The sequence below is a fragment of the Crocuta crocuta genome, unplaced genomic scaffold (genome assembly GCF_008692635.1).
Source record: "Crocuta crocuta isolate KB4526 unplaced genomic scaffold, BGI_CrCroc_1.0 scaffold811, whole genome shotgun sequence".
Classification (NCBI taxonomy): domain Eukaryota; kingdom Metazoa; phylum Chordata; class Mammalia; order Carnivora; family Hyaenidae; genus Crocuta; species Crocuta crocuta.
The window spans coordinates 89,625-113,249 of NW_027530352.1; the positions used below are offsets into that span (position 1 = coordinate 89,625).

At 49.6% G+C, this 23,625-nt stretch overlaps 3 protein-coding genes, 1 long non-coding RNA gene and 2 other non-coding genes across 7 annotated transcripts in view; 2 read left to right on the forward strand and 4 right to left on the reverse strand.

The window, feature by feature from the left end:
• Nucleotides 1-563: 563 nt before the first annotated feature.
• Nucleotides 564-4,807, forward strand: LOC144232884 (uncharacterized). The gene is made up of 3 exons (XR_013335551.1): nucleotides 564-802; nucleotides 1,125-1,388; nucleotides 3,056-4,807. It is a non-coding gene; the product is annotated as an uncharacterized LOC144232884 (long non-coding RNA).
• A 406-nt stretch (nucleotides 4,808-5,213) lies between these two features.
• Nucleotides 5,214-5,287, reverse strand: TRNAT-AGU (transfer RNA threonine (anticodon AGU)). Its single transcript has one exon. It is a non-coding gene; the product is annotated as a tRNA-Thr (tRNA).
• An 8,918-nt stretch (nucleotides 5,288-14,205) lies between these two features.
• Nucleotides 14,206-14,277, reverse strand: TRNAH-GUG (transfer RNA histidin (anticodon GUG)). The gene has a single exon. It is a non-coding gene; the product is annotated as a tRNA-His (tRNA).
• A 5,471-nt stretch (nucleotides 14,278-19,748) lies between these two features.
• Nucleotides 19,749-20,177, reverse strand: LOC144232847 (histone H2A type 1-E-like). Its single transcript, XM_077765687.1, has one exon. The coding sequence runs from the start codon at nucleotides 20,175-20,177 to the stop codon at nucleotides 19,791-19,793; it is 387 nt and encodes a 128-aa protein (XP_077621813.1). The 3' UTR covers nucleotides 19,749-19,790.
• A 274-nt stretch (nucleotides 20,178-20,451) lies between these two features.
• H2BC12 (H2B clustered histone 12) overlaps nucleotides 20,452-23,625 on the forward strand; it is a 17,183-nt gene continuing 14,009 nt past the window's right edge. The window contains exons 1-2 of one of the 2 annotated variants that reach the window (XM_077765722.1): nucleotides 20,452-20,895; nucleotides 22,191-23,184. In XM_077765722.1, the coding sequence (XP_077621848.1) occupies nucleotides 20,506-20,886 (381 nt within the window). In that variant the 5' untranslated portion in view covers nucleotides 20,452-20,505 and the 3' untranslated portion in view covers nucleotides 20,887-20,895; nucleotides 22,191-23,184. Of the gene's footprint in view, nucleotides 20,896-22,190; nucleotides 23,185-23,625 lie in introns of those variants that run through there. The other variant, XM_077765721.1, reaches the window with a different exon arrangement.
• On the reverse strand, nucleotides 23,170-23,489 carry H4C9 (H4 clustered histone 9). Its single transcript, XM_077765724.1, has one exon. It carries the CDS (start codon nucleotides 23,479-23,481, stop codon nucleotides 23,170-23,172), a length of 312 nt encoding a protein of 103 aa, XP_077621850.1. The 5' UTR covers nucleotides 23,482-23,489.

A 23,625-nucleotide genomic window follows, 5' to 3' on the forward strand; every position in this document is an offset into this window, starting at 1 on the left:
TCAGGCGGGACGCGGACTTGTCCCCTGACGCCGGAGGTGCGCAGGCAGGGCTGGAGGGGAGGGCAGCTTCGGTTTTCCGTGACGCTGTGAGCAAACACCTTCTCTGTGGGACCGTAGGGCATTTCAAATGGTGGCGAGGCGGGAGCGCCAGAGCACACCGTTGATCAAAGGACATCATGGATAGGTTTGTTCAAAGGTGATTTCAGAAAAAGGTAAAACGATGAGTCCGATATGAAAATGAGCATGTTGTTAGACAATAGGGTGTTTTCAACGGTTTCAGTTCACAAAAGTGAAGTCTACTTAAATTGTTACAACTCACAGCGTGGATCCTTAAGAGGGAAGAGAAAGGGCTTCTTTGTGGATCTAGAAGGCGGACCCTGTAGCAGCTTCCTGTTCCAGACAAAATTAGCAGCCCTCAGTCAGTCCCATGTAGTTCTTATTCTACTACATCTTTTTTTTTCCTTCTAATTTACTTATCTTGAGAAAGTGTACAAGCAGGGGAAGGGCAGAGAGAATTCCAAGCAGGCTCTGGGCTGTCAGCATGGAGCCCAGTGCAGGGCTTGAACTCACAAACTGGGAGATCATGACCTGAGCAGAAGTCAGCCGCTTAACTGACTGAGCCACCCAGGCGCCCCATCACTAGATCTTGAGTTAACAGGTGTCAGGGTCAAAGAAAATGGTTTTCTCTGTTTCTGTAGGAAACGTGCCCTTCTCTGCCCCCCAGCCCCGCCCCAGGCCGTGCAGTGTGTTCTTGGACACCTAGTGAATCTGATTCTCACTGGAATCTTCAGAGGAGAGACAAGTATGTCTGTGGACTAAGTCCAGTCTTCAGTGTTTACAGTGTAGAGCGTTCCTAAGGTTGTGGGCCAGACAGCCTCTCGATAGGCAGCAGTGCACCCCCAGGAGTGGCTCAGGGGTCTCTCCTGACGTTTCCAGGAGACTCTCCTCAGGTGCAGCTGCTTGCTTCTCAAGGAAGTACACAGAAGTTACTATTCTTTCTTCAGCTTTGCTGTAAACAATGAGTGAGATTTTGTCATAATTTTGTCGTCACTTTTGTGCTGCCGTCTATGCACATAAACATGTTAACGCTTAGTAAAGTGTGTTCTCTCTCTTCTGTTGAAAAGGAAGCGTCTTTCTGCTGGCAGAGTCATTTCATCGCCCCGACACAGTTTCAGGAACCCGTGTGCTTCGGGGGCAGAGTTCTGGAAACCCAGGCTCAGTAGGACTGTTGTGGTGTTAACGTTGAAGCCAGGCATCGGGAGTCTGTAAGCAGGTGCATCTGGCGGCAGAGTCTCCTGCGGGGCTGAAACGCCCGTGCTTTGTTGAAGGTAAAGCGCTCTGGCCTGCAGCTGATGGCGAGTGCTTTCAGGGATGTGACATAAAACAAGGTAACTGTATGTGGATGTCAGAAGATTTGAGGGGGTCATAATTAATTTATTATGATTTTCAAAAGCGAAAGAATCCATAACAAGGATAATGCCACTAAGAAGGAGTTTTGGTTGTTTCTATGATACACAAAACAAGATGACAAAGACAATCCAAAATATGTTTTAGACACAATAGCTGCCAACATAATGACTTACCATATTGAAAACACTGCATCTGGTTTGTAGAAGTGGATGAACACAATCTCCACAGAGAAAAAGTCTTGAAACAGACGTATAATAATCCTGAGGCATAATATGCCAGGAATACACAAATCACATGGTAAGAATGTATCAACAATATGAAACAGAGTTGTGGGAAGTCTGAAGTAAGTTCTACATGTTTATATATAATAAGACTCCATAGGTAAGTGATGTAAACCCCATTGGAAATTCAGAAGCCCACAAGATGCTAGATTCGAATTAAAGCAGTAAAGTTGCCACCAAGTTAACATTTACAAAACTAGCTGAAGTTCTGCCTGGTTACACCCTCCTCCACTGTCTGGTAGCGGGCAGAACAGCGCCAGCGCCTGCTGTGTCGGTCGGAACATGTCATGGACAGTAAGAGCGTTGCTAAGTCTCCAGGAATTTCCCACTTGGTGTACACTTTCTGAAATATTTATGGTAACGTTTCACCCATGCAGATCTGACTTACGGAAGACCAAGCCTCTCTTGCCGTCTTCCTCCTCCCAGCACCCCCCCACCCCCGACCCCAACGGTCAGCTCTTGCTGTGCATTTCCTCAATAATAGCACCACACAGCCCTGCTTCTCCTCAGCTTCTCTCTTTTTGCAAAGGGGGAAAGAGCAAACCGTTAGGATTTTCCAGGCACCTTCTGGGAAGTCTCAACAACAGCTGTAGGTGGAAATTGTGTCTTGAAACTTTCATTGACATTTAGGATTTAAATTAGGGAAGGTAAAAATTAAAAGGTATCAGGACATTTGAACACTTAGGAGAGGAATCAGATCCCGATTGCTGTAGAAAATAACATGGCTTGTGGTTTCAAAGTACAATAAAACATTCAAAACTAGGCACAGAAGGTAACATGACCATAATATAGGACTTCAGCTTATTCCTGTGTAAGAAACATTTGTTTTCTTCAGTAAAGATGACACAGTTGGCATAAACTATCAAAGATTATTCTGCTAAAAACAGAATATTTGCTATTGGAGAAGATTACACAGGGGAAAACAGAAAGAACCTGGTCGTATGATGGGCGAAGGCAACAAGCAGTAAACCAAAGAAACAAGCACATCAAAGTGAAGCAGACTTTCCCAGATTTTAATACATTTCATGGCTTTTCAAACTCAGGTATTATACATGAAGATAAAATTAATTTTCGAATTTTGCCCTTCACGATGCTCTTCCACATCCTGGGACATTTCGACACTGTGCTGGCCTCAGAAGTCTGCGAGGTTAGAACTGATCTCACAGTGTTTAGCTGAGATGTTAGCAACATGGATTGCATTCGCCTGCGTAGTCTCCAAGTGCGGCAATAGCTAAGATGTTTAAAACTGCGCGTCGCAAGTGTTGGTAATGGAACAGGACTCTCAGTTTGGATTTTAGATACTTAAACCTTCAAGACATCATTTATCCAATTGTTTACAATGTTTTCTAATCGCATCTTTCCAGCGTAAGGGGCCCTTGGGATCCCGGCTTGTGACCTCACTCGCAGGGGAACCGTCTGGAACACTGAAGCATGAGACGAGGAGCGGGATGCTCTAGCGATGGAATCCTCATGGTGAGAAATGCTCTGTCCGCTCCTGAGTGTGAACTAACATCATTAAAGGCCGTATCTCGGGATTTGATTCACAAATCTATTTAAAAACCAAGGCCGCTGCTTGTAAACCAGTCAGATACTCTTATTTTGAAGTGTTTTTCCTTTTGTTTGAGGCCTTTTTATTTGTTTATTTTGATGTGTCTGTTCTGCTTTCTTGGATTTGTTCTAATCGTTATCTTTCTAAGAAGGTTTCCTGTCAGTCTTCTAAGGAAAAAAAATCTTCACTGAATCCGTTATCTTGCAAAGCTTGAAATGTTGGCACCATTTCTGTGTCATTTTCTGTCATTGCTCCTGACTTCCTTCTTCCTTCTTTCCTAAATGTGGCAAAAGAGAGAGGGGGGAGGATTCCATTTCATTTTTTTAAAAATTTTTATGTTTTATTTATTTCTGAGAGAGACAGCATGAACGGTGGGGGCGGGGTCAGAGAGAGAGGGAGGCACAGAATCCAAAACAGGCTCCAGGCTCTGAGCTGTCAGCACAGAGCCCGATGTGGGGCTCGAACCCATGAACCGTGAGATCATGCCCTGAGCCGAAGTTGGACACTCAACCGACTGAGCCACCCAGGCGCCCCAAGGATTCCATTTCCTTGTCCGTCAGCCAGGCTGCAAGGCCTGAAACCTGCAGTGAGTGTGGAGAGCGTCCCGTGGGCAGAGTTTGGCCCTTGGTTTGTGAGTTTTACTTCCTATTTCGCACAAGGATTGTCCGGGCCACTTCCTGACAGGTACCCGGTGGCACATCTGTTCCCCCCTGAGGTTCTGGAAGGGACCGGGCAGGAATCGCACTGGAATGTGTGATGTACACATTCCCAAGGTGTTTTTCAGCCTTCACTCGATTAGGTTCCAAGCAGAGAATCCTGCAGAATTAAAGGTGCTGGAGGCTTGGGACGGAGGCGGGCAAGAGACTTCCCCCCTGCCTTTCTGAGGTCTTCGCTGAGACCCCTGTAATGAGCAAGAGAGAAAAGCCGACCGAAGTTTGTGAACACGTCTGCCTCCGGCGTAGGCAAGGGGCACCCAGGGAAAATGCGTACCTGGCGCGGTGGCTTAGAAGTCCAGCTTATACGGTGTCTCCAACAAAGAACAGCAGATTTGTGCCGAAATCATGGAACAAAGGAATGCGTGTCAGGCCGAGGGCAGAGCGGCAGGCCAGTCAGTAAGGGTCGTTACTGCATTTCCAGGCCGTGGGGTCTCAGGTTGTCTGGGGGTGAACCTCTGTCTTTCTCGGCAGAGGGGAGAAGGGACCTCTCGGTAAACTTCTGTCCTAATTCTCTCTTGCTTTCAGCTCACAGTAATCCTTGTGCCCACGTAGCATATTGGGGGCGGGGAGGGGGGCTAACCCGCCACCTCGGTCGTCTTTTTTGTCCACATTCTTTTGGAAGTTGGGAGAGGGGAACTGCTAGGAATAAAAGAAAGATGGACTGAGGGTTGCTGCGGGTGTGAACCGGCTTTCGGGCGCTGTGCTGGGCCTCTTGCGTTAGGTGAAGACACAGTGACTCCTGGGGAGCCCCACTCAGAACCTTCGAGATCTCTTTACGTACAGTGGAAAAGCCCAGTGCTAGGCCGGGGCTCCACAGACTCCGGAAGGCGCCGGTCTGTCTGTGGTGTCTTCCCTCATTCNCCTGGGCCCGGGCAAAACCACGGTGGCCAGAGTGGAAGTCTGACTCAAGCCAGACGCCGCGGCTTATTCTCTGCCTGACAGGGGACAACCACACTCCCTCAGTTAGCCGACGACGTCCCAGGTTCCGAGATCCGGGACTGAACCCCCAGGTCACAGCGTGAGTCGTGGCTTCCGTCTCTACTGCAGGGCCCCGTCCCTTTCTATCAGCTACAGACCTCTTACTCATTTTCCCTTCATCCCAGTCCCTCGTAATGGGATGCACTTACCTGGGAAGAGACTCTCCTCGCCTGGAGTAACAATTCAGTGCAGGCTTTACCTGCTGCACAAATTCCCGAATGCATCTCCCACATATTCAGGGGCAACTTACAGAATTGAAAATAGAAAACTAAACAAAGAAGGCCCCGCTGGGATTCGAACCCAGGATCTCCTGTTTACTAGACAGGCGCTTTGACCAGCTAAGCCACAGAGCCCCTTTTTGAGTTTATGTTCAGTTATATCATATTTATACCATTTTCTGTGAATTGTAGCAACTTGTCGGAAATGTACTTGATTGTGTGACAAAGAGAAGATACCTGTGTTTCTGAGCTTGTACTTAAACAGAAGCTTCAACGTTTGAAGAAAATGCATTCTTGAATTCAAGGAAGGTTTAAAAAATTTCAAATAAAAAAAAAAATGGGTTAAATTCCTATTTCGTGGTGACTATCGCCATCTAGAGGTCATGTTTGTTATTGCAACACATTTTAGTTTTGTTTCTCCTTGAACTCGTTTGTCCGCAATGTGGAGTCGCTAACCAGTCAGGTACTTTTCTAGGCATTGGAGATAGAACAGTGAACAAAAAATAGACAAAACTTTCTTTTCTTACAGAATTTGTATCCTGGATGGAGGTAAAGAAAGCACGTTCAAACAATGTGCCCTCCCCCCGCCCAAGCCAGGTGCTGTCAGGCCCTCTGTTTCAAAGCGAGTCTGGACCCCAACACACTTGTTGCTCTGTGTGGAGTCCTGCAGGAAGAACCTTTATTCTGACGCAGTCTCATTTCATTCATTGTTTGACCCGCTGGGTTAAAACTGACTTGATCTTTGTCTTTGTCAAGAGGGAAAAGCTGAGGGGGGATACAGAGAAGGAGAAAATCGGGGTACACCCCCTGGGGTGCTGTGGGATCTGGGCTTGGCATGGGGCAGGGGATCTTACAGTCACATGACCTGTCCCCTACAAGTTCTGCGCCAGGTGGGGGGAAGCAGACGGGGGCTGTGGTTCCCGTGGCCGGAATATTCGCAGCTTAGCATGGAGAGCAGATGGGAGCGTCACCCTGAGTTTAGGTACCTGCTTCGTGCATTCTGGGTGATGAGGGCACACGCGTCGCTGGCAGCCACAAAGGGCAAGCCTGCAGGGGTGAGAAGTCACTTCGGAGATTTCCTAGGGACAGACGGGTCTCTGTGCCCCAGCTTTCCTCTGGACACCGCCCCCTGCTCCCCGGCTCTTCCCAGCCAGTCTGGCCTGTACCTACCCCGTTTCGCCATTTCTTGTGACACGTGGAGATCATGCTTTCCCTGTGTCCCCAGCGCTGCATCATTCCTCTCCTTATATGAGCTCATTGGTCTGTGGTGCAGCGTTTTGGTGTGTCGCTTTTGCAAAGCTGACATTTTGTGCACATATATTATGCATTTACATAGTGGTGTGTTATCTATATTGATGCCTTTTAAAAGGATTGTGAGTTTATAAGCCAATTTGACAACAAATTATATTAAAACCCATTATGACTTTAAGATCCATCAGAGGTGTCCTGTGCACACCGAAGTCATTGCTTCCAATGCTGTATAAATTCCCACGGTGGGTGCCCCCCCCCTTTCCTCTCTGCCGTCCCCGTGCTGGACTCACTTCGGCTGCCTCCACTGCCCCCCACACCCTCCCGCCATTCCGGATAACGCCACCCCCTTGACGTACGTGCTGGGGCATTTCACTGGGATGTGCGTGCAGGGGCGCTATGGTAAGTGCTCCCCGCATCGGCTCCGGTGCCCACCCCGCCGCCCGGCCCTTTCCCTGGTCTCTGCGCTCAGCACGACCCCCTTTCTGCTTGTCATCTAGTGTGTGCAGAGCGATGGGTCTCATCGTTGTTTCTTCCAAATTTGCCGTTATGTCTTCTAAAGATTTGGAGCATTTGTTCATCTGTTTGTTGGCCATTGGCATTGACCCTTCTCATCGGCCTGTGTTCTCACCGAGGCTGATGTTTCTTTCATGTTACGTGCAGGCTGTGTTGCGCCTTGTGGCGATTAGGCTGCTGTGAGTTCGGGATCTTGCAGTATCATCTACCGTGATGTTACCTGCTGACCTGTTGATGGAGGAACCTGATGGCAGATCCTTGGTTTCGTTAAGGCTTTATCTTTCCGCCGCCCCACGGTTTGCACTTTTGAGGTTATGCTTAAAGGGCCTTTCTCTGTTACTAAGTTAAAAAATGTTCTTCTCTCTAAGAAACAAAAAATGTGTAGATGTTCTTTTTCACATTTGAGACATCGATCCATCTAGTTTTCTAGATAAGTGTATTGGTTTTTTATATGACAATTTGTTGGCATTGTGTCTTCCAGTTACAGAGTTTCGGTTTGGTAAGGGTGTCCAAGATGTGCACTGCTCATTTAGCATCCTACATTTCCTTTATCTTAGCTGCTTCACGTTTTTATGTAATTATGTATTTAAGAAAATATATAATTATATATAATGAAATTATGTTTTTCCTGTTAGAACATATGTCTGCAAACTTGGGGAGATGTTAGTTAACCAGATGTTAGTTATGTCTCTAACATCTGGTACAAGTCATAGCATGGAAAGAATGTATTTTATTTTGTTTTTATTATTTTTTTAAGTTTATTTATTTTGAGAGAGAGAGAGAGAGAGAGAGAGAGAATCCTAAGCAGCGTCTGTGCTGTTAGCACAGAGCCTGACGCACGGCTTGATCCCACAAATATGAGATCGTGGACCTGAGCCAAAATCAAGAGTGAGGCGCTTAACTGACTGGGCCACCCAGGTGTCCCTGTAAAGAATATCTTTTAATAAATCACTTGTTTGAATTATATTTTATGAATTTCCCATCAGATAACCTTGCAAAGATTTGGTTTTTGTTTATATTCTTGTAAGCATGTGCCTGTGTTTCGTGGCCTCTGAGGTCAGTCGCAGGCTCCCTGAAGTGTATGCAAGTATTTTGGTTCTTGTAAGAAAAAGGGAGGAAGATGCGACCCCACGTTGCTGTGACGGACTAGCGGGTGAGGTTCTGGACGTAAAGCGTGTGCGGGTCCAGCCCTTGCTTGTGGCTCGTAACCTTGTCTTCTAATCGGTGCTTTTCAGTAGGAACTGGAAACCCTTACTGGTTCCAGAAAACCTATGAGTGTCTCATTTGTTCTCAGGCTATTGGATTATTTTTCTGTGTCCTATGAGCCTGCACCTGACGACAGGAGCTGGGGGCAGACGTCCTGCCAGGCAGTGGGTGACGGGGCACAGCGGGGTCTTCGCGTCACTGTCCTAGCCCACCATGCATTCGGCATAAGCGTCCCAAGTCCGTCAGTGTCAGGGTCTACTGTCATTTGATTCTAAGCAGAAATGAAAACAGAAGACCTCGGGCAGCGCAAAGGAACACGCAGGATTACATTTCCCACAAACAGCATCCTCGGCCTCGTGGCCTTCACCGTGACCTGACTTTCACTGAGGCTCGGAGAGTGGAGCCCGGAGTCCGCAGGTGACCGCCGGGCCCGCACTGGGTCAGAGGAAGGGGGGCGGGGGAGAGAAAGGTTGTGTAAGGGAGGTAAAATCTCTCTTCTGAGCTTTTAGGGTTTCTGGCTGGGCCTACACATTAAACTGATAGAAGACAGAGTAATAGAAAAACACAAGTTTCATGAAGCAATTTTTACATGGATGCGGGGGGGGCGGCTCACACGAAGACTCAGAAAAGCACTCGGAGCCCGTGCCCCCGGCCCGGTGGCACAAACGGGCAGCGGGGCGGGACCAAGGGCAGTTAGCGGGGGACAAGCGAGCACGAAGACCAGGGTCCCTTCAGCCAGATTCGGCACAGATTCTCCGGGCCTGGAAGCCCCCCTCTCCGGGGGTAAGAAGGCGTCGGCCCTCCCGGGACAGGGTGGGGCCTCCCGCAGGGGGACTTGGGTCCTGCTCTCAGGAAGAAAAAGGAAAGCGAGAGTTCGCCCTTCAGCACCTTTAACTCAGAATAATCAATATGCCAGCGATGCATATTTGGGGGGGCTGCTCTGGACCCCGTAACTGAGAACCTTTGTCTCCCGTCGTGACGCATAACCCCGAGCTGGCGAGCAGGCCCCGCTGCCCTGAGCCCGCGGCAGGNGCTTGGGAGATTCACCTTCATACAGCGCTTAGCGGGAGGCGGGTGGAGCCGCGTCAGGTGGTCTCCGAAAAGGTCTCTCGCTGCCACGTCCAGGCGCCGTCAGAGGCAGAAAGGAACCGGCGTCCGGGAAGCCCGAGGTTTCTCCCCAAGACACCGAGCGCCCGATGTGCAGGGACTCCCAACCCCGCAGACCCGGGCGAGGACTTGAGGTCAGCAGTGCGCAGCCTGGGCCTCCGGACCGGAACGACCCTCCTCTCGGCCGCGAGCGCCGGTCGCGGCAGGAGGCGCGGTTCTGCGCTGCAAACGAGGGACACCGACTTCACCGGGCCTCCCGGAGCTGCTACTGCCCCGGCCAGTGCCCTGCTCCTGACTGGGAATGGGACAGTCAGCATTGCTACGGGTTTGAACACTACGGGTTTGAAGGGTAATAAAAGACGGGGTGGGGGAGGGGGCCGCTTGAGGGATCGAGGCTACGACAGACCCATGCTGCGAATAAACGGATACGCCCGGAGAGGTGGGAGGCCGCAGTGGACGCGGAAACAGGCACATCGACGCAGGGAAAGGGGCTTCTGTAAAAGGGACACATATCAGCAGACATGAAAACTTCAGTAAGCAGATCATAAAGTGTGCTAGCGTCCTGGACGATGAAGCAAAAACAGAGTGCTGAAGGACAGAGGGGAAAAAAAAAAGTACGGTAGAGGAAAAGACTAATATGTTCAAAATATAAATAATATTACTTCTAGAAATAACGGGGAGAATGCAAAAACACAAACCTCAAAAAATCAGGTACATACCACAGCCCTATAGCAAAAAATTCTAGGTGGTCAGGGATCACTGGATATTCAGTAAAAAGGGTAAAAATATTCTGATGCTTGACTATTGAGGAAACAAAAGAGCATAAAATACTCTAGAGACGGGGAAAGAAAACAAGTCACAAAGTGAATCCGTTGACAGAAAAGCTGACTTTGCAAGATCGAGGCCAGAAGCTAGAAGACGCTGAAGCGATGGCTTCCAGTGTTAGAGAAGACCAAGTCCAACCCGGATTCCACTAAAAGCCAAGCGTCCATCAAGTATGAGTGTGAGAGACGTTTTCAAATGTACTTTGCCCTGCGAAATATATCTTTAGTACTGTCTTCCTCAGGGTCTATGTAAAAATGAAAATGTAAGTTAAGAAATAGGGAGACTGGGGACAGAGAAAGTACGAGATGCAAACATAAGGCAAGAGAGGGGTGGGATTGCGAGAGTTCAGGAAGGTCTGGGGAGGAATTCTTCGAGGCGGCCCAAAGCTGAGAGAAACCTGCATGTGGAGAGACACTCTCACAAGCGATTTCAATAACTAGTGGATGAACTTAGGGTTGAAATAAGACCTATGCAGATAAAATTAAGGTCACTCATTCCATTGTCTGTTAGGGAGCAATCATTGTCTGTTAGGATGATTTAAAACTGGAAAGGAATATATGAGCATTGAAAAAAAATCAATAAGGCATCATTAGTTGCCAATGATATGATATCCATAGAGAAAACAGAGAATCGAAAAATGTTTAAAATCAGTAGCTGAGGTTAGCACACTTGCTGGATGTGTTCATAATTTTAATTTAGACACATACAGAAAATAATGCCTGAAAAACTATACCTAAGAAGGAATCTGACAAATTACGTATAATGTTTACACAGGAAGAGTCATAAAATATTATGGAAAGATTTACTTAAATAAATGCAGAGAAGTCCTGTATTAAGAGGAATGAAAGCTTTATAAAAGAAAAATGCAAAGTCTCTTGAAAATTATGTATTAAATGAGAGTTCAGTCAGAACTCCAACAGATTCTAATACTTGGAAGAACTAGAGAGATTTGGCAAGCCAAATCATTTTTTAAAATGCTTATTTATTTATTTTGAGAGAGATCGGGGAGGGGAAGAGAGAGGGGGAAAGCGAGCATCCCAGGCAGGCTCTGCACGGCCAGCACAGAGCCGGTCGCGGGGCTCCATCTCACCAGCTGGAAGATCTGAGCGGAAACCGAGAGCCGGTTGCTCAGTCGTTCAACCGACTGAATCACCCAGGCATGCGTGCAAGCGAAATCATTTTCAAAAAGAAGATGGAGGTGGTAGAACGGCTTTCTCTTGTAAATATCAGACGTAAAGGAGAGCAGTTAATATGCGTGGTATTTTTGCCGAGATCTAGACATAAGCCAATGAAACAGAATGGATGACAGTATCGAGGCAAACACTGAAACCATCTCTGACATGGGCGGAGGGCAGGTCAGAAGGGCGAGGTCCACTATTCATGAAGTCTCGCTGACTCAATTATATGTATTAGGGAAAAAAGTCCACACTTTAAAATATACGTCGAAGTTAATTATAGGCGGATCACAGGCTGAAACACGAAAAGCGAAGATTTCAGACATGTTAGCTGCGGCTGGAGAATTGCTGACAGTTCTGTCCTAGGCAGGCTCGGCCAAGGGCTGTGAGGCGGATGCCACGCAGGTCGACATCTTTCTCGCCATGCAGGCTGCTCTGACCTGTTCTGCTCAGCTTAGGGCTCACTGCCGACCCTCTCCCCTTCCAGCGTCTGCCCGCAGCCGTCTGTCCTGCCCTGGGCCTCACACTTAGAGGAAAGACTGAAGGCCCGAGGCCAGGCCGCAAGAGCAAGGCCTTGGGAGGCCTTGTTCCGTAACCAAGTAGAGGGTGGCCTCTGGCTTATACCTCGCTGGTCCCCAGGCCAGGACCCGTGTGTGTGGCAGCTTTCTGGCCCAGGTTCTTCGCGAGGCCTGGCTCTGCCCTGCCTGCCGCTCTCACGGAGTCTACCTACGCCTGCCCGAGGCCCTGGAGAAGCCCTTCGCTTCTCCTGTTGAAGAGCCTCCCCAAGTCTGAGCAGCCGCGTTGGCACGAAGGGGGCACTAGAGTGGCCTGCTGCCCACGTGGGAGCAGCGACTGCTCCAGGCCCCTGCCCGGCGGCCCCCTCTGGATCCTGCTCCTATCAGAACAAAGCTTCTTGCCTGTAAATCTTGCCTTTTCCTGATTCCTCGGCTTGTGGGCCTTCCTCCTCTGCTCTGCCTTCCCCATGACCTCCCTGCGTGCTTTCCCCAAACTTAGAACCTGTTACAGCAAACATTTTGGCCATGATCAGCTGTACAAACAGCCTACTGGAAATCTTGACATAAAAAAACCTTAATCCTGAGGACGGACAAAGAGCCTTTCCTGCCGTGGCTGGAATTAGCTTCTCACCATCACATAGCACAACACGCAGTCACCGTAAAAAGATGCTGAGTCTGGCACCAGCGTCTGCACCTTAGCACCGCGCAAAGTCCTTCCTCCGTGTAAGTAGCGGCCCGGTTTATTTATTTACCAATGACAACGATGGCTTATTTGATCGTGTTTGGGGTCCGTACCTCACTAAGCTAGTGCCACCATGCCTATCATGCCCTTAAATCTTTAGAACAGTCGTAGGAAGTGGTAATTCTCATTCGCGTCCATTGAGAGATGAGGACGATGAGGCACAGAGAAATTTAAACACCGGATCGCGAGTGTCCTCACAGAGGGGAGTTTTGCCCCTGTAGACGCCGCTGGCATGTTGTGGAGGAGGCCCCCAGACCGATACCCCCGCGTTCATCAAAGGACCCCTGGACAGTGTAAGGTTTTTATCACCTAACTCCCCCCAGTTTAGACCAGATTTGCTACTGATGTGAATTCAAAGTAACACAATAGAGCCATGAGCCAGAGGACCTGATACATCTAATATAAACACGCGCTTGGGACCAGGTAAAGGGTGGTATGAGCCGAGCGAACTCTGGGCCTTTTGAGCCAGTCACAGAGTGTAGGTCTTCTCCCCTCACCGCCTGGCACTACAAGAGAGTTCAGGGCCAGACTGAGGACACGGGCCCTCCTACTAGGAGGTAGCCGCTGGGCCACGGCCCATGACCCCTGCCACTAGGAGCTGAAGAAAATGTGTTCTGGAGAACTTCCAGATCAAGGTGTTTGTCTCTGTTCTAAATCAGAGTCTCCTCATTCACGGGTGGCAAAAGTATTGGCAGGAGCTGGTCCTTCTGGGTCAATATGCACTTGACCTCCGTCCTCACCCATGTAAAGTACGCACTTGACCCCCGTCCTCGTCCAGGTAAAATACGCACTTGACCCCTGTCCTTGCCCATGTAAAACTAAGTGGAAGCTACACATATAAAAGAAAAAACTGAGTGGATGTGGTACAGGTGACCCTGGCGACTGGTATGAGTGCCGTCAAGCCCCTGGGGCACCTGTGGGGCGTCACCGGCAGCACAAGACACTTCAGCTCAGTCACAACGTCTCTGAAGCTTTGTGGGTGTGAGTGGCAGAACCGATGCCACTTAGACAGTTGGGGAAGGAATGGGGGCCGTGAAGCCTTAGGAAGAGAAAGCTTTGGAAATGGAAGATCTTCAGGCTGAAATTGCTAGAAGCTGCTAAAAAATATAACAAAATAGAAAAGAGTATTTTTTTGAGCATTCAAAATCCACAAGGCCCAGGAGAGAGGAGATGCCACTTGTGGGGTGGAGCTTCTCGTAGTTCTTGGGGGGTCTCCTTCCAGCTGCCTCCCACATCAGCTCAGCTCCCCCACACCCGCCGGCCTGTCCACCTGCCCCTTTCTGAGTCTCTGGAAACAGAAGAGGCTAGAGGTAGCGGTTATTCTTCCCAGCCATATGCCCCCCCCCCAAAAAAAAAAAAATTCCTCCAATTTTCTCCAGAAATCAGGTCACAGGTTTTCAGCACCGGCGACCGTGCCCAGCCGGAGTGATTCATCGTAAGGCCTCTGCGCGCCGGGGAGCATCGTCACCGTCAGCTGGCCCTGCGTTTGGACAGTCATTTCCTCCTGTTTAAAAGGGAACGGTTTCTCTGTGTACTTAGGTCACTTCAGTTTCCTCTGGGCACTTCCAACCGGCGCTCCCAGGGCCACGGGACTTGGGCCCGGCTGGGGAGAAAAGCATTAAAGAGAGAAAAGGGAGGGACGCCCGAGGCGAGCGGGCGGTGGAGGACACGGGCGCCCGGGGAAAAACGCAGGGGTTTGCAGGAGGGGCCCCGCGCTCCTGCCGTGACTCGGATTCGAACCGAGGTTGCTGCGGCCACAACGCAGAGTACTAACCACTATACGATCACGGCGCGCCACCGGGGACCGCGCGCCCGGGGCCTGCCTTCCTCCTTCCTCAGCAACGCCTACCTGTGTCGTCTGTCGACCCCTGCACTGGGGTGTCCGTCCTTCCGCCCGCCTTGCTCGCCGCGATGACCGTCCCGTCCCCCGCGCCCCGATATTGTGCTTCTGGCCAGCAGACCGAAGGGGAGCAACGTTAAGTTCCAGCGCACGGACTTGGGCGACCCTGGCGGCCCCTCGCGGGGGCGGGCGCGCTCGCCAACCCACCCCTCCCACGGCGCAGCCCACGCGGGTCTCTGCCCGGGTTTTACAACGCGTGGTCCCCTGCGCTCTGGCCGCAGGCTGGAGACGTGCTGCTGCCAAGGAAAGCTTCCTGGGGCCTTTGTGGCCAAACCGGCCGGATTCGGCCTGGCCCCGCGCGCAGTCCGGGTCCGGGGTCCGCGGAAAGCGCGGCCGGGGGCCGCCCGGTGCACCTGCCGGAGACCGGAGGGGGCGGTCTGGGCCCGCACCCCGTGCTGCCCGCGGGGGCTCCGGTCTCCTTCGGGCTCTTCCTCCTGGTACCCGGCTGCCGGAGCCGGACGGGACGGCGCGCTGCGGTGTGGACCGGAAGCTCCTCCGGACCGCCCTGCCCCCTGGCGGGCTGCCCTGCCCCTCGGCCTGCTCTTCACCGGGTTAGATTGGGGAGCTTCGAGTCGTCGGGAAGCTTTTCCTGACTTCCCCTCTCCACGCAACTCGTTCCCCCCGGTGCGGGTTATCCGTGACACACGCGGTACAACACCCATGTCTTCTTCTCATGACAGCTATTCTTTCTTGGAAAAGTAGCCTCTGACACCTACTGAGCCATTGTAGTTACTGAATGCGCGTCGATGGGACACCGAGTAATATGTGTCTACAGATATTCTGCAGGTGTCCTATGATCAACTGAATTACACAAATGGATGCTCGCAGTAGCATTTTATTTCAAAGTGAAATTCTATAGATAAGCCCAGCACGGGAGTGCATGCGGTATCTGTTCCTACTGCTCGGCTACCTCGCCTTCAACCTCCTTTAATAACGTCCTGGTAAACTCCCAAGACAGTGAACAGAGGATTGATAATCATGGCCTGTTTTGACTGGCTTTGCAGAGCATTCTAGCACCAGTAGAATTGGATGGCTGTGCATTGTAAGTTACAATTCAGCCCCAGGATAAGGGAAATCCTGTCGGAGCACTGGGTGGTACCTCCGAATGTATTTGAGTCACCCCAAAGGGATTACCAGAGGGCGTCTACTATGAAGGCTGCGAATAATCAGGTGGAAATGGTGACCTGTCTGTGGGCATCGGTTGGCCTCTTTTGCCAACCAAACAGTGAATGCAAAATTCTCCCTGTACAAAGTAGTTCATGGGGGGTGGGGATGGAGGCTACCGACAGGTGTAAATCTCGGGCTCACTAACACCCAGCTGATTGGGCCACCATCACTGCTGAGCATCCTGCTTGCCAACGACAGGTGTTGCTGAGCCTCTTTACCAGGTCATTTTTGGGGCTCCCTCAGCAGGCCCCAAGTTAGTGAGTTGATTATACTGGATCTTTCTTTCATGGAGGAAGCAGTAATTTTTCCTTACAGGGTAGACACCTATTTGGGGCCTGAACTTGCTTTTCTTGTTTGTATGTTTCACCTCCTACCAGCATCCATGGACCTCCAGGATACCCTTCCTGTCATTAGGGAACCCCAGACAGTGCCTCTAAGTCAGGCACATACTTTCAAGCAATGGCCTTGTAACCCAAGACATTCACTGGTCATACCATGCGCGCATCACCCAGAAGCTAGTGGCCTAATAGAATTGTGAAATGGCCTTCTGGAAGCTCATTATGCCACTAACTAAAAGATGAGGATCTTCAAGTTTTTGTCCTATTCCAATAAGGCCCTGCCTTACAACACGGGGCAGTACATAAAGCCATCTTCTCTCTATTCGGAATACATGAATCTGGGAATCAAGGGGTCAAGGTGAGAACGACTCTCCTCATTATTACACTCAGTAATCCATTAGAAGAATTTTGTATCCTCCCCTGTGAACTTGAGCTCCAAGGGACTGAAGTTCTTCCTGCCCAATAGAGAAATGTTTCCAGGAGGGAGCATTGTCAGTTTTCAAATTCATTGATTAATCAATTTCAGTTAATTTAAAGGCTCAGAAGGGTCTCTACACATCTCAGTCTCTTCATGCCACTGAACCAATAGGCAGAGAAAAGTTTCCTCTTCTTGCTGGGATGATTCATCCCAATTTCCAGGAAATAATTGGGTTTCTGCCATCCAACGGGGACTGACAAGATACCACTGGAACTGAGAGTAGCTTCGTAAGCAGTTTGCCACCAGCCCTGGGCGTTAAAACATTGTGGCGGAGCCGTTAAAAAAACAAAAAGACTACCAAGGACATGGATCCCACGGGAATAAAGGCAAACATTTTACCCCCAGGTAACAATGTGCCTAAGGTGCTGACAGAGGTCAGGGTGATAAGGAATGAGTTTTTAGAAGGAAGAAAGAAGGCCAATTTAAGCCTCCTGATCACAAGCAGGGTCCGGCGCACCTTTGTATTGTGTGGTAACATGTTACGTTTAAGGTGGGACTCTGGGGAAACGAATTCTCCGGTGAGCTGGCTGCCAGTTCCTACGGCCCGTGTTGGAAATACAGATTTTTCATGTGGGAAAGGATAAGAGTGAGTGCTGGAGAACAAAGGGGCGCGCTGGGCCAGATAGTTCCTCTGACCAGTTCAGATAAACGCTCTCCTTTTACCTCCACCGGCCGGAGGCTGACCTCTGCATGAATTCAGGCCCTGCCCCCTGGCCTCTGGCTGGGTTTGGCCAATGGGAAGTAAAAGCAGATCAGACAGAGGAAGGAGCTCCATTTGTCTCCAGATTCCCTTTCCTCCCATTTCCCTTTGGGGGTGGANTCTGTCCCATGTGGCTCCTTAACACCTTGCTCCCCACGTTACATGGGGCCAGCGAAGCAATCTGCAAAGTATTCAGTCTCAGTGTCCTTTTTCTGGTGGGTCACTAGTTACCATACTGACCTCTCTAAGCTTACATGCTAGTGGAGTTTACGGACATAAACACAAATACAAATAAGACATGTGTTTGGTAGTTGACAAGGAGTTTAAGAATCTGGTCTGGTAACAGTGAATGGCTGTCAGGAGGCGTAATGTGGATTAGGATTCAAGGAATACCTCACCAAAGAGGTGCATTTTTATGAAAAATGAAATAAAATAATACAAGATAATAGGAGGTCATGCAAAAAGGGACCATCTAGACAAACACTCTGGGCCTTGAAAACAGTTATGTGCAAAGGTCCCGAGGCAGGAAGAACCATCACGTATTTTAGAAGCAGTAAACAATCCCTTGAGATTAGAGTATCTGACAAAGAAATAACAAAGCAGAAAAGAAATCGTGGAGGTAGAGAAAGTCATACATGGTGAACCCTTTGCTTTATGAGCGTGTGTCTGTTGTCACTCTGGCCCCACATCGTGCTTTTCCTTGTATCCTGAAGGCTAGAAGACTATATAGATTATATTTCTTGACTCCTTTGCCAGCTGGCTTCTGGGTAGTTTTGGCCAGTGGGAGGCAGTGGGAGGGAAAGGAGAAGCCAGGAAGAAGGGAAGAAAAACGGATCTCAATGGCGTATTGATTATTTTGAATTGAAGCTTCTTGGGAAACAGCAGGTGCGAGGACATCACAGTGTCCTGTCCCCCTGGAAGCAGAAAACATCTCCCGTATGAAAGGTCCCCTCCCAGGACTAAGAAGTAAAAGACCAGTTATCACCAGAGAAAGTAAATCTGGAGTAACAAGTCTTGCTCTGTCTTTCACTAATCTGCTACCTCAGCCCAACTTTCACTTAGAATTCCGTACTAATTAGGATTCCCAAACACCTGTTTTCTTTATCCTGTCAAATCTTCACTTTTTTTTTTTTTTGGTCGTCTGTCTAAAATGTGTGAAAACTGCCAGTCTTGCAGTTTGTTCAAGTGTCAGTGTCATTACTGACATGGGCCTCCCCATGCACATAACCAAACTTTTACTGTCCTCTTCGTAATCTGTCTCACGTCAATTTAATTCTTAGCCTGGCTAGAAGAAATTTCGACAAAGTTTCTTCCGTTCAGTAGCAAAAAAAATCTGTGTATATTGAATTATAAACTGTGCTCTTCCATTGCTGTTTATGAATCACATGACTGTTAATTCTACTTTTCTAGTATCTTTTTTTTTTTTAATTTATTTCTAGGAGACAGAGAGAGAGACAGCGTGAGCAGGGGAGGGTCAGAGAGATGGAGTCACAGACTGAAACAGGCTCCAGGCCCTGAGCTGGCAGTCAGCACAGAGCCCGACGCGGGGCTCGAACCCACGAACCGCGAGATCATGACCCAAGTGAAAGTCGGACGCTCAACCGACTAAGCCACCCAGGCGCCCCATCTAGTATCTTTTTTTTTAAAAGTGGGTTGGAGTCCACAGATTTTGACATATAGCTGATTTGTATTATCAGATTTATTCTCTCAGAGATCAGGATGCCTATTGCTGTGGATTGCTCACCCACATTAATTTACACTCTACAAAGTCCTACATTAGGCAGACCCAGGCCCTGCTTTCATACCCTAGTTTGCTGGGCCTGCTGGCTGTTCCCAATTAATGCCACACACATTTTGTCTTAAGGCATCTGAATTTTCAGTCCCCTCCCTTCCCCTAGTATCTACCTGGCTCACCTTTTTTAGATCCGTGTAGGCCTCTGATCAGGTAACACCTTTTAAGTTATCTATTTACCCTTTATTGAAAATAAGAGCCCCCATTATGCTGTATAGCTGCTCTATTTTCTGCCGAAGATATTTATCACCTAACCTGTTGTATGTTTCTGTAGTTCTGTCTCTCTTCCCTGAGTAATTTCCATGAAGGCGGATTTTCTAGGTTGCATCCGCTGTTGGGTCCTGAGCTACTGGAAGAGTGAATTAAATGAACACATGTGTTCCGAAGAAACAGGAGCAAGGACTTACAATATGGGATTCAGTAAATCCTGCCAACTTTTAATCTGTGAATCAGACTGTAACTCCCTTTGGGATGAAATCCTAAAGGGTAATGACTGCTAAGAATTCCATCACCTGCTGAAAATTTAGTTAGATCACTTAAGAATCAGGCTGCCCTTTCCCAGAACTCTTCTACTGTACTCAAATAGCTAATTTATTCGGGAATAGTCACTATATTCCATACTTTTGGCTGCCTAAAACTAGTAACGGATAATGTATTTAAATGGGTTCAGGAATTTGCTGGACTCCATTAAACTGCTGGACAAGCCTGTCCCGAACCCGCTGCCCCCTGCCCATCTCGAAGTTGTCCTTCCTGTAGGTCAGACTACATATAGTATTACTAGTACAATTTGATCCTAAGTCTCCCAAGATCAAGTTTTCTGGATTGTCACCAAAACCTGAGAATAGAGCAGATTGTGTACCAGCTTTCTCCGTGTAGTGTAAGTGGCTCTGAAAAGAGCCTTTGTTTGGCAGCGTCCCTAAACTTACTCCTCACTTGGCCTTGTGGTGGCTCTCGGTCTTCTTGGGCAGCAGCACGGCCTGGATGTTGGGCAGGACGCCGCCCTGCGCGATGGTGACGCGGCCCAGCAGCTTGTTGAGCTCCTCGTCGTTGCGGATGGCCAGCTGCAGGTGGCGCGGGATGATGCGCGTCTTCTTGTTGTCGCGCGCCGCGTTGCCCGCCAGCTCCAGGATCTCGGCCGTCAGGTACTCGAGCACGGCCGCCAGGTACACGGGCGCGCCGGCCCCGACCCGCTCGGCGTAGTTGCCCTTGCGCAGCAGGCGGTGCACGCGGCCCACCGGGAACTGCAGCCCGGCCCGCGACGAGCGCGTCTTGGCCTTGGCGCGCGCCTTGCCGCCCTGCTTCCCGCGTCCGGACATCACGCAACCGGATTCTCTAAGCGTAACTAGTAAAACGGGTACGAGACCAGCACTTTTTATAACCCTTATTGGGCGCGAAAAAGGAGACTTGGCATTGGTTAGGGTTGTGGCTTTAGTTTATCCAATGAGAATGCAGCTTTGCGATCCTTGCGTCGTGGTTGGGCAGAGCTGATTATTGATGTCATTTGAATAGTCACCAATGAGACCTAGGGCTGTCACTTACACCTTATTTGCATAAGGGCTTCTATATAAAGAGGACAAGGCGCGCTTTGCTGCTACTATTTCTCTTCCGCTGTCTGTGTCCAGCGCGTCCGGTGACGTCCCGACCATGCCCGAGCCCGCCAAGTCCGCCCCGGCCCCGAAGAAGGGCTCCAAGAAGGCGGTGACCAAGGCGCAGAAGAAGGACGGCAAGAAGCGCAAGCGCAGCCGCAAGGAGAGCTACTCGGTGTACGTGTACAAGGTGCTCAAGCAGGTGCACCCCGACACGGGCATCTCGTCCAAGGCCATGGGCATCATGAACTCGTTCGTCAACGACATCTTCGAGCGCATCGCGGGCGAGGCGTCGCGCCTGGCGCATTACAACAAGCGCTCGACCATCACGTCCCGGGAGATCCAGACGGCCGTGCGCCTGCTGCTGCCCGGCGAGCTGGCCAAGCACGCCGTGTCCGAGGGCACCAAGGCCGTCACCAAGTACACCAGCGCCAAGTGAACTTGCCAAGTAAGCGTATTTAAACTTAACCCAAAGGCTCTTTTAAGAGCCACTAAGTTGTCAATATTAGAGCTGCAAATACATGTTTGCTTAGAATCTAGGTTCAAGTTCAGGCGGTTACTCTGAGGCAACCGTGAGGATTCCAATGCCCTGAGTAATGCTGTGCCCGTAACTGCCTCTGGCTGGGAGGAAACCGGATGTGCTGGGAGTTGCCGCTTACATGTTTGTAGTAAACATTCTAGTATGCCCCTTAACGGGATGTTAACACAACTCTATACGTGTGTTTGAGCTGAAAAATGACCCTGGCTGGCGCAAATGTGTGTCCTTTGGTTGTGTGGAAAAATGCTTTCCTGTCTAAATCCTGAGAGCCTATTGTGACCTTTCTCCGTTGGGAGTTCTAGAGTTCTAACCTGCTTTTCTTAGTAAATTTAGTGCCCACTTGTCTTCCAAAGCCAGTCCTTCACCTCCGCAGTATTCACCTGTCGTAGGCGGCACGATAGGATTAAAAAGATGCCTATGGTAGAAGGGGGATTAAAATTGCTAGAACAATACCTGGCATCCAACTTAGAAAAAGCTGGCCTCTCCCGCCCATCTGGGACCGGGAGGTGCCAGACCACCATGAGGGAGAAGTCTGTAGAGTGAAGATAAGCACACCTTTTCTCTTGAGTAAAGAAATGGAGTCCTGGGCCTCGAAAGAGTGCTAGCTTACTAGTTCCCATACATATGGCCGCAGAGGCAAGTGACCGGTGGTATAATGGAGAAAAGGGCAGATAAGTAACCGGTGGAATCTTGTGCCTCTAATGATTTGAACAAATTAAAGTCTGTGCACCTGTTTGCCTATTTGTACAAGAGCATTGATGTGAACTTGTGAATCGTGTGCTCTCCAGAGACAAAATGAAATCCATGTGAATAGAAATGATAAAAGTGACTTTCTTAGGCCCACAATCAGATCTACTGTAGAAGAGCTAGGCATAATTGGATCAGATTGGAATAGTCACAGGCTGTCCCTGTCCTGATACAATTCCGCAAATTCTCTTCCTGACGGCTTCTCCAGCGGCGCTACCCAGAGAAGAATGGTTACAAACAGTACAGGTTCGGGCTATAGAATAGATCTGTGACTTGGTTATTTGACTTGGCTGCCAGTGCCTGTATTTTGCCATTTTAAAATGAGAATAATAAAACCTGTCAAGATTATGGTAGAGAGTCCATGGAAAAAGTAGCACAAATTGAAACGAACTATTATAAGCAGAATTTCTTCTCGTTCACTCTATCTTTTGTTTTTTATAATGTTTTGCAAATTTTAGGAAGATCAGTTATCAGTAATTTCAGAAAAGCTTCCTTCTCTGAGCCCAATAATGAGATGAGCAGCCTGCAGTTCTTTGGGGGAATTGAGAGCGAAATGACTCCTGTATGAACAGGCATCATTTGCAAAAACTCATAAAAATATAAACCCGACATAATTAGATGCGACTCCAAAATAGCCATAAATCTCCCAAAGAAATTTTAAGCACTTTGTTATCAGAGAAATGCAATTTAAATACGTGACACATAATTGAGCCAATGCGGACTGGCAGAAGAATTTAGTCTGCCATTAACCAGACGTTGCAGGCGGGGCGTCACAGGAACTGAGTACTGAGGACCCCTGGGATACGGAGTGTCGGCTAAAACTACAACCGTGGAAAGCAGGTTGCTCATTTCTTGTCAAGCTGAATATGCACAGACCTGACTGCCGAGCAGAAACACTCCCAGATAAGCACCCAGAGAAGGCGAAGGGCTGTGTACAACGGCCATGGCTGTTTGTCCCGGGGGGAAACGCAGCAATTAAAATTTCCAGCAGACAAACGAATGTACTTACTGACGTTACCAAACCGGAGCGTATTTTAGGTCCTACAGTGCAAGAGGGCAGATACATGTTCTCAAGCTTCCTATTGAGGAGAAATCCTAGCTATCTGGCACGGTCGGTGGGAGGCTAGTGTGGGCCTAACTAACCCTAAAGGCCAAAAGCCTCCGGATTTACTAACTTTGGACTAGACTGACGATCCAAAACTAACCGCACTCCGCGCAACCCCACCACACAGTGAACAGCGGTTGGACAGTCTGTGGTCCTGTTGGGTCTCAACTCGTTCAAGTCCCCGGGCAGACGTAACCGCTAAGCTGCATGTAAGAACGGCTCCACGGAGACCTTATTGTAGACCAGCGCTAAAGCCCTCTTAACGAAAACTTGAGGGCCCTAAAAAGGGCCTTTTTTTTGGCGAAGGGACAGGAATCAAAAGAATCAAAACTTTAGCCCCCGAAGCCGTAGAGGGTGCGGCCCTGGCGCTTGAGCGCGTAGACCACGTCCATGGCCGTGACCGTCTTGCGCTTGGCGTGCTCCGTGTAGGTGACGGCGTCCCGGATCACGTTCTCCAGGAACACCTTGAGCACCCCGCGCGTCTCCTCGTAGATGAGGCCGGAGATGCGCTTGACGCCGCCGCGCCGGGCCAGCCGCCGGATGGCGGGCTTCGTGATGCCCTGGATGTTGTCGCGCAGCACCTTGCGGTGGCGCTTGGCGCCGCCCTTGCCCAGGCCCTTCCCGCCCTTGCCGCGGCCGGACATCTTCTCGGGAGTCCGAGAGGAGAAAGGTGCACACAGCCCCCGCGGCTCCTTTTTATAGGAAGCTTCTGCGGACCAGAGTGAAAACCGGAAGAGCAGTGGCGGGAAGTCCGCCTGGGTTGGAGGAGGGGGGGAAGGCGGGCCGCC